The sequence below is a fragment of the Lissotriton helveticus genome, chromosome 1_1 (genome assembly GCF_964261635.1).
Source record: "Lissotriton helveticus chromosome 1_1, aLisHel1.1, whole genome shotgun sequence".
NCBI classification, from domain to species: Eukaryota; Metazoa; Chordata; class Amphibia; order Caudata; family Salamandridae; genus Lissotriton; species Lissotriton helveticus.
Window position 1 is genome coordinate 852,357,760 of NC_136057.1, and position 16,540 is coordinate 852,374,299.

At 45.7% G+C, this 16,540-nt stretch overlaps 1 protein-coding gene across 2 annotated transcripts in view; it reads right to left on the reverse strand.

The window, feature by feature from the left end:
- Window positions 1-16,540, reverse strand: part of UTP20 (UTP20 small subunit processome component) — a 1,109,880-nt gene that overhangs the window by 120,429 nt on the left and 972,911 nt on the right. For both annotated transcript variants that reach the window (XM_078675325.1, XM_078675316.1), the window contains exons 54-55: window positions 13,110-13,292; window positions 8,815-8,946 (exon numbers count right to left, since the gene is read on the reverse strand). In XM_078675325.1, the coding sequence (XP_078531451.1) occupies window positions 8,815-8,946; window positions 13,110-13,292 (315 nt within the window). The remainder of the gene's footprint in view (window positions 1-8,814; window positions 8,947-13,109; window positions 13,293-16,540) is intronic.

The window sequence follows — 16,540 nt, forward strand, 5'->3', positions numbered from 1 at the left end:
CTAGGAACGGTCGGCCCTTGGAAAGGTTTTTGGTGTTCCACCATTGCAGAGAGCGGTGAGTCCGACCGTCTACCAACACTAGGTCTGTTAATTGACATTGAGCCTGATTCCATTGTCGTGCTAAGCACTCTTGAAGAGGACACATCTGTAGTCTTGCATGAGGCACCTTGAATATGCAAGAGGCCATCATTCCTATGAGTTGCATGAACACTCGATCTGAAAGAGAGTGCTGCGGTTGGAATTTTGTTAGAAGAGCTTGCCTATTTGTTATCCTGGCAGGAGAGGGATAAGCTAGCGCTGCTGAGGTGTTTATTTTGATTCAGAAAAGGGGGTGGTGATGAACAGAGTGTCTGAATTAAGCAGACCACTCTTACCCAGTCCAAAGATCAGGGCTTGATCCATCACTGTTATTTAGCTCACTGCCCCATCCCAGCTCAGAACCTGGCTATATGCAAATTAGTCTGTCCCTGGCCCAGTGCATCATGGGAACAGGGCAGACCAAACTACCAAGCCAATTCTTCACCAGAAAGGAGACAAGCTTCCGGGGACCGGTTTCTGCCATTTCAGGCGTCGTCGGCCCGGCTTGCTTGAATCCTGATGGAGCAGTGAGCAAGGGACTCATGTCTGAGTATACCCTTCCACGCTTATGGTGGACAAAATGATTCAGAAAAGGGGGTGGTGATGAACAGAGTGTCTGAATTAAGCAGACCACTCTTACCCAGTCCAAAGATCAGGGCTTGATCCATCACCGTTATTTAGCTCACTGACCCATCCCAGCTCAGAACCTGGCTATATGCAAATTAGTCTGTCCCTGGCCCAGTGCATCATGGGAACAGGGCAGACCAAACTACCAAGCCAATTCTTCACCAGAAAGGAGACAAGCTTCCGGGGACCGGTTTCTGCCATTTCAGGCGTCGTCGGCCCGGCTTGCTTGAAGCCTGATGGAGCAGTGAGCAAGAGACTCATGTCTGAGTATACCCTTCCACGCTTATGGTGGACAAAATGATTCAGAAAAGGGGGTGGTGATGAACAGAGTGTCTGAATTAAGCAGACCACTCTTACCCAGTCCAAAGATTAGGGCTTGATCCATCACCGTTATTTAGCTCACTGCCCCATCCCAGCTCAGAACCTGGCTATATGCAAATTAGTCTGTCTCTGGCCCAGTGCATCATGGGAACAGGGCAGACCAAACTACCAAGCCAATTCTTCACCAGAAAGGAGACAAGCTTCCGGGGACCGGTTTCTGCCATTTCAGGCGTCGTCGGCCCGGCTTGCTTGAATCCTGATGGAGCAGTGAGCAAGGGACTCATGTCTGAGTATACCCTTCCACGCTTATGGTGGACAAAATGATTCAGAAAAGGGGGTGGTGATGAACAGAGTGTATGAATTAAGCAGACCACTCTTACCCAGTCCAACGATCAGGGCTTGATCCATCACCGTTATTTAGCTCACTGCCCCATCCCAGCTCAGAACCTGGCTATATGCAAATTAGTCTGTCCCTGGCCCAGTGCATGATGGGAACAGGGCAGACCAAACTACCAAGCCAATTCTTCACCAGAAAGGAGACAAGCTTCCGGGGAACGGTTTCTGCCATTTCAGGCGTCGTCGGCCCGGCTTGCTTGAATCCTGATGGAGCAGTGAGCAAGGGACTCATGTCTGAGTATACCCTTCCATACTCAGATGTGAGTCCCTTGCTCATTGCACCATCAGGATTCAAGCAAGCCGGGCCGACGACGCCTGAAATGGCAGAAACCGGTCCCCGGAAGCTTGTTTCCTTCCCAGTACAAGAATTGGCTTGGTAGTTTGGATTGCCCTGTTCCCATCATGCACTGGGACAGGAACAGACTAATTTGCATATAGCCAAGTTCTGAGCTGGGATGGTGCAGTGAGCTAAAAAACGGTGATGGATCAAGCCCTGATCTTTGGACTGGGTAAGAGTGGTCTGCTTAATTCAGACACTCTGTTCATCACCACCCCCTTTTCTGAATCATTTTGTCCACCATAAGCGTGGAAGGGTATACTCAGACATGAGTCCCTTGCTCACTGCTCCATCAGGATTCAAGCAAGCCGGGCCGACGACGCCTGAAATGGCAGAAACCGGTCCCCGGAAGCTTGTTTCCTTCCCAGTACAAGAATTGGCTTGGTAGTTTGGTTTGCCCTGTTCCCATCATGCACTGGGACAGGAACAGACTAATTTGCATATTTCTGAGCTGGGATGGTGCAGTGAGCTAAAAAACGGTGATGGATCAAGCCCTGATCTTTGGACTGGGTAAGAGTGGTCTGCTTAATTCAGGCACTCTGTTCATCACCACCCCCTTTTCTGAATCATTTTGTCCACCATAAGCGTGGAAGGGTATACTCAGATGTGAGTCCCTTGCTCATTGCACCATCAGGATTCAAGCAAGCCAGGCCGACGACTCCTGAAATGGCAGAAACCGGTCCCCGGAAGCTTGTTTCCTTCCCAGTACAAGAATTGGCTTGGTAGTTTGGTTTGCCCTGTTCCCATCATGCACTGGGACAGGAACAGACTAATTTGCATATAGCCAAGTTCTGAGCTGGGATGGTGCAGTGAGCTAAAAAACAGTGATGGATCAAGCCCTGATCTTTGGACTGGGTAAGAGTGGTCTGCTTAATTCAGGCACTCTGTTCATCACCACCCCCTTTTCTGAATCATTTTGTCCACCATAAGCGTGGAAGGGTATACTCAGATGTGAGTCCCTTGCTCATTGCACCATCAGGATTCAAGCAAGCCGGGCCGACGACGCCTGAAATGGCAGAAACCGGTCCCCGGAAGCTTGTTTCCTTCCCAGTACAAGAATTGGCTTGGTAGTTTGGTTTGCCCTGTTCCCATCATGCACTGGGCCAGGAACAGACTAATTTGCATATAGCCAAGTTCTGAGCTGGGATGGTGCAGTGAGCTGAAAAACGGTGATGGATCAAGCCCTGATCTTTGGACTGGGTAAGAGTGGTCTGCTTAATTCAGGCACTCTGTTCATCACCACCCCCTTTTCTGAATCATTTTGTCCACCATAAGCGTGGAAGGGTATACTCAGATGTGAGTCCCTTGCTCATTGCACCATCAGGATTCAAGCAAGCCGGGCCGACGACGCCTGAAATGGCAGAAACCGGTCCCCGGAAGCTTGTTTCCTTCCCAGTACAAGAATTGGCTAGGTAGTTTGGTTTGCCCTGTTCCCATCATGCACTGGGACAGGAACAGATAAATTGCATATAGCCAAGTTCTGAGCTGGGATGGTGCAGTGAGCTAAAAAACGGTGATGGATCAAGCCCTGATCTTTGGACTGGGTAAGAGTGGTCTGCTTAATTCAGGCACTCTGTTCATCACCACCCCCTTTTCTGAATCATTTTGTCCACCATAAGCGTGGAAGGGTATACTCAGATGTGAGTCCTTTGCTCATTGCACCATCAGGATTCAAGCAAGCCGGGCCGACGACGCCTGAAATGGCAGAAACCGGTCCCCGGAAGCTTGTTTCCTTCCCAGTACAAGAATTGGCTTGGTAGTTTGGTTTGCCCTGTTCCCATCATGCACTGGGACAGGAACAGACTAATTTGCATATAGCCAAGTTCTGAGCTGGGATGGTGCAGTGAGCTAAAAAACGGTGATGGATCAAGCCCTGATCTTTGGACTGGGTAAGAGTGGTCTGCTTAATTCAGGTACTCTGTTTATCACCACCCCCTTTTCTGAATCATTTTGTCCACCATAAGCGTGGAAGGGTATACTCAGATGTGAGTCCCTTGCTCATTGCACCATCAGGATTCAAGCAAGCCGGGCCAACGACGCCTAAAATGGCAGAAACTGGTCCCCGGAAGCTTGTTTCCTTCCCAGTACAAGAATTAGCTTGGTAGTTTGGTTTGCCCTGTTCCCATCATGCACTGGGACAGGAACAGACTAATTTGCATATAGCCAAGTTCTGAGCTGGGATGGTGCAGTGAGCTAAAAAACGGTGATGGATCAAGCCCTGATCTTTGGACTGGGTAAGAGTGGTCTGCTTAATTCAGGCACTCTGTTCATCACCACCCCCTTTTCTGAATCGAGGTGTTTATTTTGGCACCGAGATATTGTTGTACATGGGACGGTTGCAGATGGGACTTGGTTGGTTTACTGTGAACCCCAAGTCGTGGAGTAAATGAATGGTGGTGTGAGTGTGTTGTACACAGACTGTATGAGCTGGCTTTTATGAGACAGTCGTCGAGATATGGGAAGGCGTGAATGTGCTGTCTTCTTAAGTGTGCTGCTACTACTGCTAGGCACTTGGTAAACACTCTTGGTGCTGTTGTGACTCCGAATGGGAGTACCTTGAATTGATAGTGCTGACCGTCCAGTACAAATCTGAGATACTTTCTGTGAGCTGTGTGAATGGGAATGTGGAAATAGGCATCCTTGAGATCTATAGTGGCAAGGAAGTCATTTTGTAAAAGGAGAGGAAGGACCTGCTGGAGTGTGACCATACGGAAGTGGTCTGATTGTATGTACAGGTTTAGTGGTCTGAGGTCTAGAATTGGCCTTAAAGAGCCGTCCTTTTTTGGGATAAGAAAGTACAGGGAGTAAACTTCCTTGTTTTGTTGATGTGGTGGAACTAGTTCTATTTCGCTTTTTTGTAGGAGGGATATTACCTTCTGCCTTAGCAGAAGCAAATGTTCTTGTGACATTGGGCGCTGTTTGGTGGTATGTTTGGGGGGTAATGTTAGTTCGAGACAGTAACCTGATTGAATTATTTGTCACACCCACCGGTCTGATGTGATGTTGGTCCAGACCGGAAGGAATTTTAGCCTTTCCCCAACTGGAGTGTAATGTGGTGGGGGAAGTGGAGGGAAGTCATTGGGCAGGGTTGGAGGCAGAGCGGGAGTTGTTAGGTTTGCCTCTGCCTTTGTTGTTGCTACCCTTGTAACCCCCTCTTTGGTAGCCCCTACTGTAGGTGGATTGGGTAGGGGCTTTGTAAGAAGTAGAGGGACTATCTGGTGGTTCTTCTGTAGGATGAGCGACGAAAGGAGCGTCTGGGAGTTTGCGACTGCAAGGCTCCCATAGATTTAGCTGTGTCCGTATCCTTTTTCATTTTTTCAAGGGATACGTCCACATTAGGCCCAAATAAGTGTTGCTCATCAAAGGGTTGATTGCGGATGGCACTTTGTACTTCAGGTTTGAAATGCGTAGCCAGGCATGCCTACGCATAAGGACACTGGTATTAATCGCCCTTGAAGCAGTATCTGCTGCATCTAGGGCACAACGAATAGAGGTATTGGTGATGGTTTTACCCTCTTGCATAAGTTCATTGGCCCTATTTTTGAACTTGTCTGTAAGGTGCTGCATTATGGATTCTAACTCATCATAATGTGCCCTGTCGTATCTTGCTAGTAGTGCCCGAGTATTGGCAATACGGCATATGTTTGCTGCCTGTGACGCTGTTCTTTTGCCTGAGGCGTCAAGGAGCTTAGACTCTTTATCTGGTGGGGGAGCCTCGCCTGATGTTTGTGAATTGACTCTTTTGCGTGCGTTGGAGACGACAAGGGAGTCTAGTGGTGCAGGTCCTTTAATGTAGGCTGGATCTGAGGGGGCAGCCTTATACTTCTTCTCAATTCGGGGGTTGATGATTCGAGCCCTAACTGGATCTTTGAAGACCTCTGGCACATGCTTAATGACCCCTTTAAGCATGGGTAAAATTGAGGTGGACCTTTGTGTGGTGTCAAAGGTATCCATAAGGAAATCATCCTCTACTGGGTCAGTATGTAGTTCAACCCCATGGTATTGGGCAGCCCTATGGACAAGTTGGTTAAATGCCATAGTGTCCTTTGGTGGGGGAGGCCTGGAGGGTTATATGTCATCTTGAGGCATGTTAGGGACGTCTGGGGTGCTATAATCATCCCAAGGGTCAGGTGAGCAAGGAGAACTAGGATTATCTAGTGGCTCATTATCTGCACCACCCCCTGTGTCATCAGAGGTATTATCCCCGTCATCATCATCTTCTAATGGAGTAGGATATGGTGTAGGGGAGTGATGTGGTAGGGGAGGAGGTGGAGGCGGAGAAGGTATCCTTAGAGGAGAGGTTGCAATGTCCTTCTTCTTAGGATGAGGAGCCGGTGCAGGGGTGTCTAATGGTTGTTTTTTAAAACTAAGAGTCAATCAACCAGTTTTAGGATCTTTTACAAGAGTCTTGTGTAGGATCCGGATGAAATAGTTCCTCTCTGGGAAGTAGATCCTTCGGTGCCGAGGTCTTTGGTTCCGTAGGCTATTTCAGTACCGAACCGGCAGCATCTTTCGGCTTTGAAACATGTTCTTTTGCAGTGTCTTTGGCCGGTGGACCGTGTGTTTTTTTCGGTTCCGAGGCTTTTTTACAGCTCCGTGGCATGGGAGTCAGGTCCTTTCGGTGGCAATTTTTTGTGCGGATCGAAGTGTAGTTTTGGTGCCGAGGAGCCGGTGCCAGTCTTCGACGCAGAGTGCTTAGATGTGGAAGCAGCTGGCGTGGAGGAAGAAGATGGCTTCTTTTTCGGTGCCGGTAGGTGTGTGCCGGCACCGGGGGTAGGCTGACTCGGGCCTAAGTCGCCTAAAGACCTTATTAGGCTTCGCTCCCGAGCCCGAAGGCGGGGCATGGGAAGCAGTCTCTCGGTGTGCACCCGGGCCCGAAGTCGAGGGTGTGACCGAAGCCTTTTTGGAGGGTGTCGAGGAAGTGTCGGGGTCGATGTGTGTTCTTACGACCCTCTGTGCTGGAGTGATGTCCTTCACGTCTGAGTCGTCGGCTTCGGAGTTGCTGTCAACGCCATGTTCTTGCTCCAGTTCTGGCATGTCAACGCCCTCTTGAAAGATGTCATCTGGGATTGAAGATGACGAGCGAGCCATTCTTCTTCGAACTCGTCGGTCTCGAATCGTCTTCTTGGAGCGGAAGGAGGCACAAGCTGAACAGTCTCTGGTCTTGTGCTCCGGTGAGAGGCAAAGGTTGCACACCTCATGGAGATCGGTGTGGGGAAACTTCGACCCACATTGAGGACACTTCTTAAATGGTGTCCTTACCATGAGCCAGAAGGTAAGGCCCAGGTAGGCTCGAAGGCCTTCGTCGACGACCGGAATCGAAGACTTCGAAGTTGTGAAGAGTAGTGTAGATTGGAAACGCGTTCAAAACAATACCGTCGAAAATGGTAAGGATTGCGCTCCGAAGGAGAATCGGTTCCAAACCGGAGCGCAGGACCCACACCCGAGCCCGATGGGGGGAAAAACAATCTAAGGATGGAGACGATGCCCATGCGCAGTGTAATCCAAAGGAGGAGTCACCTATCTTGTGACTTCCAAAGACTTTTCAGGGCAAAAACAACTGCAAACATCCGGACCCAACACTAGGTGGCGATCTATGCAGTGTGTAATCTGCAGCTCATATGCCTCGAACATTAATCTTTGCACAAACCTGTAACAAAACTCATTCTCATCCAGATTGCTTGTTGATCAATCTGTCTGGAAAAGAAAGCATACATTTCTCTTTACCTGTACCAAGTTCTTCTTGGTTCTAAAAATAAAATACAACAAAGAAATATTTTTGATACAAACAATTGGTCTGAGTTCAGTTTGTGAGTGTGTGACATAATTTCTAGCGTGAGTGTGTACAATAAATGCTTAACACTGCCCATTGATAAAGCCTTACTGCTCACCCACATTACCACAAATAGAGAGTAAGGTATTAACTACTTTTACATCTGTAAGCATTTGGGGATCCACCAGACTCTGTACTAACTATACCTTACTTTGGTATAGTATATACAGAGCCAGCTTCTTACAGATCTGCATTCTTCTATATACTTTTTCATGTTTCAGCCTGGGTTCACCCTATATAAGTCTGAATTAAGAAAATACCTTATTGCTGGCCCTGCCCATGCTGCCTAACATGTAACTAGTAAGTAATCAGTAGAACACCTAAATCTATATCAGAATTAGATTTAAGTCTCCTTTTAGCTTTAGGAGCTGTATTAGCACCTGGTGAAAGTAGCATCAAGTTAGAAATATTTACACCAATAACAACTTGCATTCACCTAACACCCTTTCCACCTGTCCTGTAAAACCTATTTTCATGTTAAATTTGAGCCCATGCTTCACCCACCGAAAACTCATTAGGGAGTTTTTATGGTCAACTCCCATTGCAGCAGCAAAGAAGGTTGATGCTTTAGTGTTTATTAACCTAAGCTTAGGAACTCCCAACCATCAACAATATTATATCATTTTGGCACAGAATTAATGATCTTTCTATTTTTGTACCAACCTGCATCACACAGCCGAACAGTATCAAGAGACAGCAGACACACATTGTAACGTGTGCTATAATCTAGTCGCTGACTCACAACCAACTCTACTTAAAACTTCACAACAAACCATCAAGCAATAACCTTAGTCAAGTTCACAATATGCCATTTCCAGGAGTCAAGACCAGAGAGAAAAGAGCTGCTGTTGCTTGTTAGCACACAGCCAACAGTCCGCTCTCCAAAACTGGATCTCACAGAGTGGACATGTTTATGCAATATTGTATGCCACAATAGTCGGCTGCTGGAAAATTCTCTCAATATGCAAGAAGCAATAGAACTCTTGACATGGTAAATCATCCCCTTTTCTTCCAGAGGCTAATACATTTTAATGTCTGAAGGTCTTTCTCAACATTATGGTTCACAAACAAGGAAACATTATAATGTACCATCATAAAATCCATGTGTTTATATGTGACAGCAAAACAACTGAACCCATATCACATCCCTACATCCTTTGCCCAGTTATTTGTGTTCTTCTAGATTATCTCTTAATATGTTTTACATGGAAACACTACTTACATCTTCAAATTTTGATGGATTAATTTCTTTTTCAATAAGTGGAAGAATAGCTCCAAGTCTTCTCTCAAATTCCACTCCTTCAGCTTCAACAAATAAGCCACACGTCTGGGCAGCCAATCTTCTATGTGAGGGCTGTTGGCAAACATCAAACACACAATGTAATGCTAGTACTTACTGCACAGTGAAAAGAAATGTTAAGAGTTGATAATACTGGTGTCGACTGGTGGACAAGACAAGATTTCCCATCTATCTTTATTTTAGAACCACAGCGCTGAAAACGGAGAACAATCACTCTAGAAATTTAGTGTTAGAGGAATGGCAAAGGGGCACAGGGGGAAAGCTAATAGCAATTTTTAGCACTTAGGCTGCCTATTCGATATTTACTTAGTGAACGTCTTACACCACTACATTAGAACTGGTACATCTGAACATATCAGCAGGGCTAATATGATAGTAATGTATAGTACCAGCAGCTCTCTGCAAAGGTCTGCCCATAGTTTTAAAGGGTCTTTAAAAGCACCTCTCTATAGGTAATCCACATGCACACCGGACATATGTTTGTAGGAAGGATACATTTTGTAAATAACTAATTGCTCTGCATTCTTTTTTCGCACTTATAACGATCACCCATATACACATATTTAGAGACGAAGGCACACATTGCAGAGAGGTCCCATACTTGAAATGAATTCCTTAATCATCAAAATTTGACTACCAAATGTCATATTCACTCCAGATCAGGGTCATCCAACAAGCAGCATGGGAGCTAAATCTGCAGTTGCTAGTCACCTAAGCAAAGATTACAGGTCTCTGGTTCATTCAGAGGGACTGGAGGAAAACAGAGCCCAATTTCAAGCACAACATGCAGGAGACATTTGCAACTCAGGTCAAAACTTCAGATGGGAGATTGAGAAACCTGAGGCATAGCCCAACACGCACACAGTGTGAAATACTTGGTGAAACAATAACTATGACCCTGCGTGTCAGTGGATATTCACTCATCATGCTTCGTTTTCATAAGGGCACAGCAAGCTCCTGCACTCAAGCCTCCACTGGGGGCTCTGCTGCATCCCTTAATGGTACGACTACTCAACTACACTGACAGTGACTTAATTCTGAAAGTGGCAAGAACCAAAGGAAACATCCTCTATATATTGAGAAGACTTACGATTTGGCCAGACTAAACCATACATGTGCAGCTACGGAAAACATTCACTTGAGTCATACGAAAACTCAGGACAATGAAGCTGGAACACAAGCTCCTGTAACCAGCAAATCTGAAATTAGAGTGTCAGAACAAGTCCTACTTTTTCTAAAATCCTGAGCTGGCATGAGGGTGGATAGGGGAAAAGAAGGAGCTTCACAATAACAATGTCTGCATTGATCTGGCCGAGGATAAAGTTGTAGAGCCACTCTCCCAGTCGAGAGACCAGGAAGAATTAGTTGGAGGGGGTGGGGGGTGGGGGGGGGGCGAAGCCAGGCAAGGGATACAGCCTGCAAAACAACCAGTGGTCCTGGAAGACTGGAGTTTTGCAGGGTGTGGGGAGGAAAAACAGCAGTCCGGGGAGACAGCACCTTTGAACCCCACATGTTGAACGTGGTTTGTAACTCATATGCAGATTTCAAAAGATGTGTGAGGTGAGCAGCCCGTAATCGAGCTGATTACGCTCTGGGCGAGTTGATGGAGGAAGGAGATTAAACAACATAATCTACATGGTCTCAAAACATCGAAAGGGATATCTCCTTGTTCCCATAGTTTATAGAACCTGTATGGGGTGGCAGGTGCTTCTGGGGTGGAAGTGTAGAGAAGTTGGGAGTAGGAAGGAGTGCTATTACTAATATTAGTGTACTGATAATAGAGTTGATAATATTTAAAACTGAAAGTATAAAAACTACACAACTTTCTGAGGCAACTAATTCATCAATATTGCACATCAAGGTAACTACACTGGCTATCACATTATTACTCTGAATGTGAATTGGCTCCCTGACAAGCAGTTCCACAATAAGCAAAGCTTCATTTATCAAATGTATTGTTTCTGCAAGAAACACATTTAATGCAGTATAGGTACACATTCTTAGGATATTATGGTTTTGATAGAGTGTTTCAAAATCGAATTACAGGAGGGTCCAGGGGATTGACAACTCTCTTACAGCAAACATACCCATGTTGGTCAGAAAAGTACATACTGCCAACCGCAGTTGCTATTTATTGGCGACAATCATGGTAGCAGACCACACACTAACAATACTCAGGCAACTTTAATGGAGCATGCTCAACAGGCTCTCACAGGACCACTGCCCTCTCAGACTGGGTACTGGCCCTGGGATTGTGTGTTGTTTCGCCTCCATAGCACCTAGGACAAAAACATTTACATTTTACCCCCCCGCAATCTCTAGGCTTGATTATTTCTTTCCACCAGCACCTGCTTTCTCCTGAACTAGTTGGGTTTCCTGGTTTCTGGCACCGGGAATTTTTGATCATTCACCTGTGGAAAAGGATGTTGGATGGGAGAAGGGAACACACCAGCATTTGCCAGCAAAACGTGCTGTAGCTGTTGGACTAGGAGTTTGTTCACTATCTGGGAAATGAAAAATAAACACTTCCAAATGAGTATCAGGCCGGTTCCCTCAACATGCACAATATGGGAAGCATTTAAAGAGGTAGTAAGGGACAGGGTCTAGCAGGGCTCGAAGCAAGAATACTTGAACTAGAAACTATTTATATAGTCACAGAAGAGAACATGACCTTGCGGTAGCTTGGGATGGATAAGACTTTAGGGAACTTGCATTAGATTCAGATAGAATAACTTGAATTGTATAGTACAGATGAGTATATAAACTTAGTGATGAATCTAGAAAGCTCCTATACTGGCTAGCTAACATTGAGGCCAAAACTAGAACCATGCTAGGTACCCGTAAAAGCCTTTACAGCATTTAAAACTGAGGGCAATGGGATTAGAGAGCTATTTGCAAAATATTACAGGCCTCCCTACCAGGCTTGTCAGAGCAGGAATTATAGTCCCCACTGGTGAGCAATCTCTTGCTACTGGAACTTTCTGGTACAGATAGGAAAGAGCCATGCCTTCCTCTTTCAGAAGAGAAGATCAACAATGCCTAGTTCTAATGTTTTCCCCAGAGTTCTTTAAACTTTTCAGCTCCCTAGGCTCACTCCACTAGCCAGATATGATGAAGCAGGCATGTGATAGAAAGACATTGGCAATTGATCTGAATTCGCCCACAATATCTGTTTTGCTCAAACTGGGTAGGCAAACTGTACAGATCCGTGCCAATCATACCATCCACTCTCATTCATTAACCTCAAAATAAAAGTGTTAGCTAAATCAGTTGCAAATAGGCTGGTTAAAGTAGTTCATTCATTGGTGTACAAGATCATATTGGCATTAGGTCTAGTAGGGGCACTAGACACAGGGGGCTTTGCTGGTGGGGGCTGTCAGTTTTCTTGCTCTGTGGACACCCTGGTAAGACTCCCAGTCCCAGGGTGCTCGTTTGCCCCAAACACGCTGCAGCTATCACAAGGGGAGGTGTGGGCATCCCGCTTATAGTGTAGCCTCTCCCCATGCAGTGCGGAATGCTCTGGGTCCCTGCCACGCCCGTTAGAACCTGGAAGAGTCTGGGCCTGGCCAACCCCCTATGGACTACATCTTGCATACCTAAGGCACTGTGAGTGCCCTGCACTATATTTGTAAAACAAGTTTGAAGAGGACCAGCTCTCGGGTCCACTTTGTATCACTAGTTTGTCACCTTGATTATTGGGTCTTAGTGATGTACCATTGAGTTTTAAGTGGGTGTTAACCTGAGCAAAGTTTTTTTCTAAATTTAGAAATGGGTAAGAGAAAGGCTGCCGATTGTGGGGCTGGGATGGCGGTACCAAAATCTAAAAAAATGTAAAAGGCTCAGAAGCATGCTGGGGGGAACTGTGTGCTCCATCGTATCAATAGCCTTTTGGTAGAATGCAAGGAGATTCAGTTCAGGCTGGATTGTTTCCATGAGGAGCAGGGTCAAGGCTGATTTGCATATGACTGGGTCCAAACTGAGCTGGTATGATGAGCAAAAGAAGGATTGGTGGGGATGCTACACGAGCGATTGCCAGTGGTTGGACAAATTGTTCTCTATTAATATTTTTGAGTTTGGAAGATGTTCATAATCAGGTGCAAGAAATGGAAAACTGAAAATGACAGCAGCAACAAACAGACTTATACAAACGGCAAACAAATTTAAATAGTTTTATACCATCATAAATATTTTTGGTTTAATTCTTAAAGGGAATGTACCTTTTTATTACTGAACCAGGTTGTAACTAAAGAGAACATCAAGTCTTGGTTTTCAGTGTTAATTTTGCTGAGTAAAGATTTGATTGTCAGGGATGCCATTTTCTTGCACTTAGCTGAGTCATCGTTTATCATCATAAGCGCAAGGGGAACAAAAAACACTCCACAGTACTGGTGAAGAAGATGCTGAAAATAGAAAACAGACAATTGAACATTAAAACAACACTACTATATATGGAAATACAGACAGATAAATTAAGAGTGCCTGTAAAATCTATACAGATGTTAATTTTTTTTAATGCTCGGAGGCAGCACGAATACATTCATTTTACAACTGAAAGTAGCATATAATTTAAATATACATAAGAAAAACCAGTTGAGGTTAGAAATAGCCCCATAATTATGACAGGAATTTGCTAGTGGATATCATTTTCTTTTATTTATACTGGGTTAATTGGAGGATAACACTACTAATAAAATTACTAAAAGTGGCAGGCCAACAATCTAAGATATTAAAAAGGCAACCTGGTGCCAGCCTCAAAGCAGTAGCCACCCTCCTCCCGTTTTTAAAGTCTATAAAGGCTCTCAAAGAGGCATCGTTTTTGGAAACATGGCAGACTACACCAACTGGCACCTACAATATTTTTGTAAACATCCTATTAGAAAAAAACAATACCAATGGGTATAACCATCTACTGTCTTGCATATCCCATAAAGTATCCAAGTCATAAATAGAAATCCCGCAGATCCTGTCTCTCCCTCCCTCACAATCTTTTCTTCTTGTATCTGGGCATTGCCAATAGTGCCAATCGTCCTTGTGTCTCCAGAGTGTCCCTGGCTATATATTCCAGAGGGTCCCCTATCTGTGCTAGATTTTTTCCCATTTTTTTAGGCCACCCCCTACTTTTATATGCCTCTTTCTAAGCATGCACACACCAGCCTCTCTCTTTTTTCCAAGCTTTGGCCTTCGGCATCCTCCCCAACCCCCAGAGACGAGCAATATTCCGTTTAGCTACCCTCGGTCGCAAAACCATCCATATTCTCGGGTACCGTGCGAGGGGTGTCTTCACCTCACCTCATATGTTCAGGATTTATTGTTCCGCTTCTGTAGTCAGGGAAGTCCCTTCCGCTTAATTCATAATGTCTGTGATTTCCTCCCAGTACTCCTGGATTATTGGACAAGCCCATATTATATGAAATGCCTCTTCCCATTCCTCATCTTCAAGGGTCCCTATGTCCCTTTCCCATTTTTCGTTAGCTAGATCATAGTGCTGGGTGAGCTGTTTTATATCTTTCTATATGTCAAGAATGTCATGTGGTCTTCCAGTAGTCTGTCTTCCAGAGGGGTGGATTACGCTATTATCGTACCTTGTGTGCGAGGGCTCGCAAGGCGTGCTGAACTTGTAAGTAACGGAATGTCTCTGTAGATGCCAGGTTCTCAAGGTCTGCTAGAGGCACCCGCCCCCCCAAATCGTTCTCCAAGAGTGAAAAAATGTCCCACCAAATCCCACACAGTGAATCCCTGAAGCCCTTTAGGGATTCCAAACCGTCCCATCCCATAGTGGAGTCATCTCTGTGGGTGTATTTTGCCCTCCGAGGTAATGCGTCACTTCTTTCCATAGCTTAATTACCATTCTTTTGTGCGGTGGTAGTGTAGTAAGGTTTTTTTTTTTTTTTTTTACAGAGTTTTATATAGAGCGAACTTGACCTGAAACAGGTATCAGAACGCTTTACATAGCACCAGTTGCATTAAATGAGGACACATTAATTTTTGTTAGGCACGGGGAGATTAAGTAATTTGCCCCGAATCACAGGATGTGCAGCGTCATTGCAGAGACTCATACCCAGTTCCCCAGATTCGAGGTCGACCGCCCTAGCCGTTAAGCCAACTCCTCTTGTCTACCTTATAGTGCTACTAGATATTCCCTGTGTCCCAGCATGAAGCTGTCCATTGGGAATTCCGGGCCTGCCTAGGCCATGAAGGCCCAGTTGTCCTCTGGCATGAATTGGACTGCCCAGTAATATTTCTGGACATCTGAAAAGGCAATATCGCCATCCCAACAGCTTCTAGTTTACTTGGACATAGCAATTTTTGCTGGGCCACCGTCCCACAGTAAAGCTCGAATTTCCACCTCTACCTCTCTAAAATCTCTCTTAGGGCTCTCAAAGTGAGCATTCTGAAGCACATAGAGCAATCGAGGCAGAGACATAATCTTAAATAGCGCTGCCCTTCACAGCACAGAGAGCGGGAGAGCGCGCCAATATTTTACATCTTATCTTAATCTTTCCCGAAGAGGGGTCAGGTTGTGCGTGAACAATAGTTCTACGTCTCTAGTTACCTAAAGACCAATATATTGGAATCTCTCCTTTACGACCCGTATTCGGATGTCTGGTGGCAAGTTTACTGGTGGCAGGTTCAGTACCTTGCCTCTCAGTGGGTACAGCAATGACTAGAGCCAATTAATGAAATAGCCCGAATATTTACCAAAATTTGTAATCCTTTGCAAAAGGCCTGATTGACGAGTCTGCACACAGGGTGTGTGCGGGAGGGCGGGTTCGCCGGTCTGCTACTCTGGTCGAGTGGTCCGAAGAGCCGAGGTCCGTTCGGACCACGTGTGCCCAGAACTGTGCCTATCAAACCGTTGTGGGTTCTTGACTCACAATAACAACGACCTGGCGGCACCGTTTACAACGACAGCCCACATAACCCAGAAACGCATACGAGTCTGAGCGCCAATCTTCCTGAACATACCTAAAAACCCAGCATCCTAGTTATCACTTCGAAAGTCTGGATAGATGTTGATGGGTACATTTTCATATTTCAAGGACGGGCTCCCCTCGCATGGCCTGTGGGACAACATCTCGACAATTATAGAGACGGGCAATAATAGTCCGCAGTGGAGCCCCTTGTCGGGTCAGGGTGATTGGATCCTATTGGCCCACTCCACAGAAAATAATTTAAAGAGTCCCTTGAGTTTTAGGGTATTCATGAAAAGCTCCTCTGAGAACAGGTTCACACTGGGCCCCTCTGCTCTATTCGGGACCCCAACCACCCTGATATTGTTCCTCTGGGAGCGACCTTCAAAATCCTGCAACTTTGCTCACATTATGTCTGCCTCCATCCATACTCAATGTATCTGCTCCCTAAGAGTTTTAGTTTCATTACGAAGCTTCACCAGTGCCACTTCATTTTCGGTTACTTTCAGCCATTTTGCGGATATCGGCTCTGAGTAGCATGACTTCAGTGGTTACCGAGTCAATTTTGGGCTTTAGGTGGACCCGCACTACTAGAACCCCCTCCATTATATCCAGTGGTGAGGGTTGTGAAATTTTTATGTCATGGTACTCAGGCATGACCTGTCTTTCCGCACGTTTCATGGTGTTAAACTGTTGTTTGGGGCTGGCATACTTATCCAGTCAGAGTTATTAAGGTC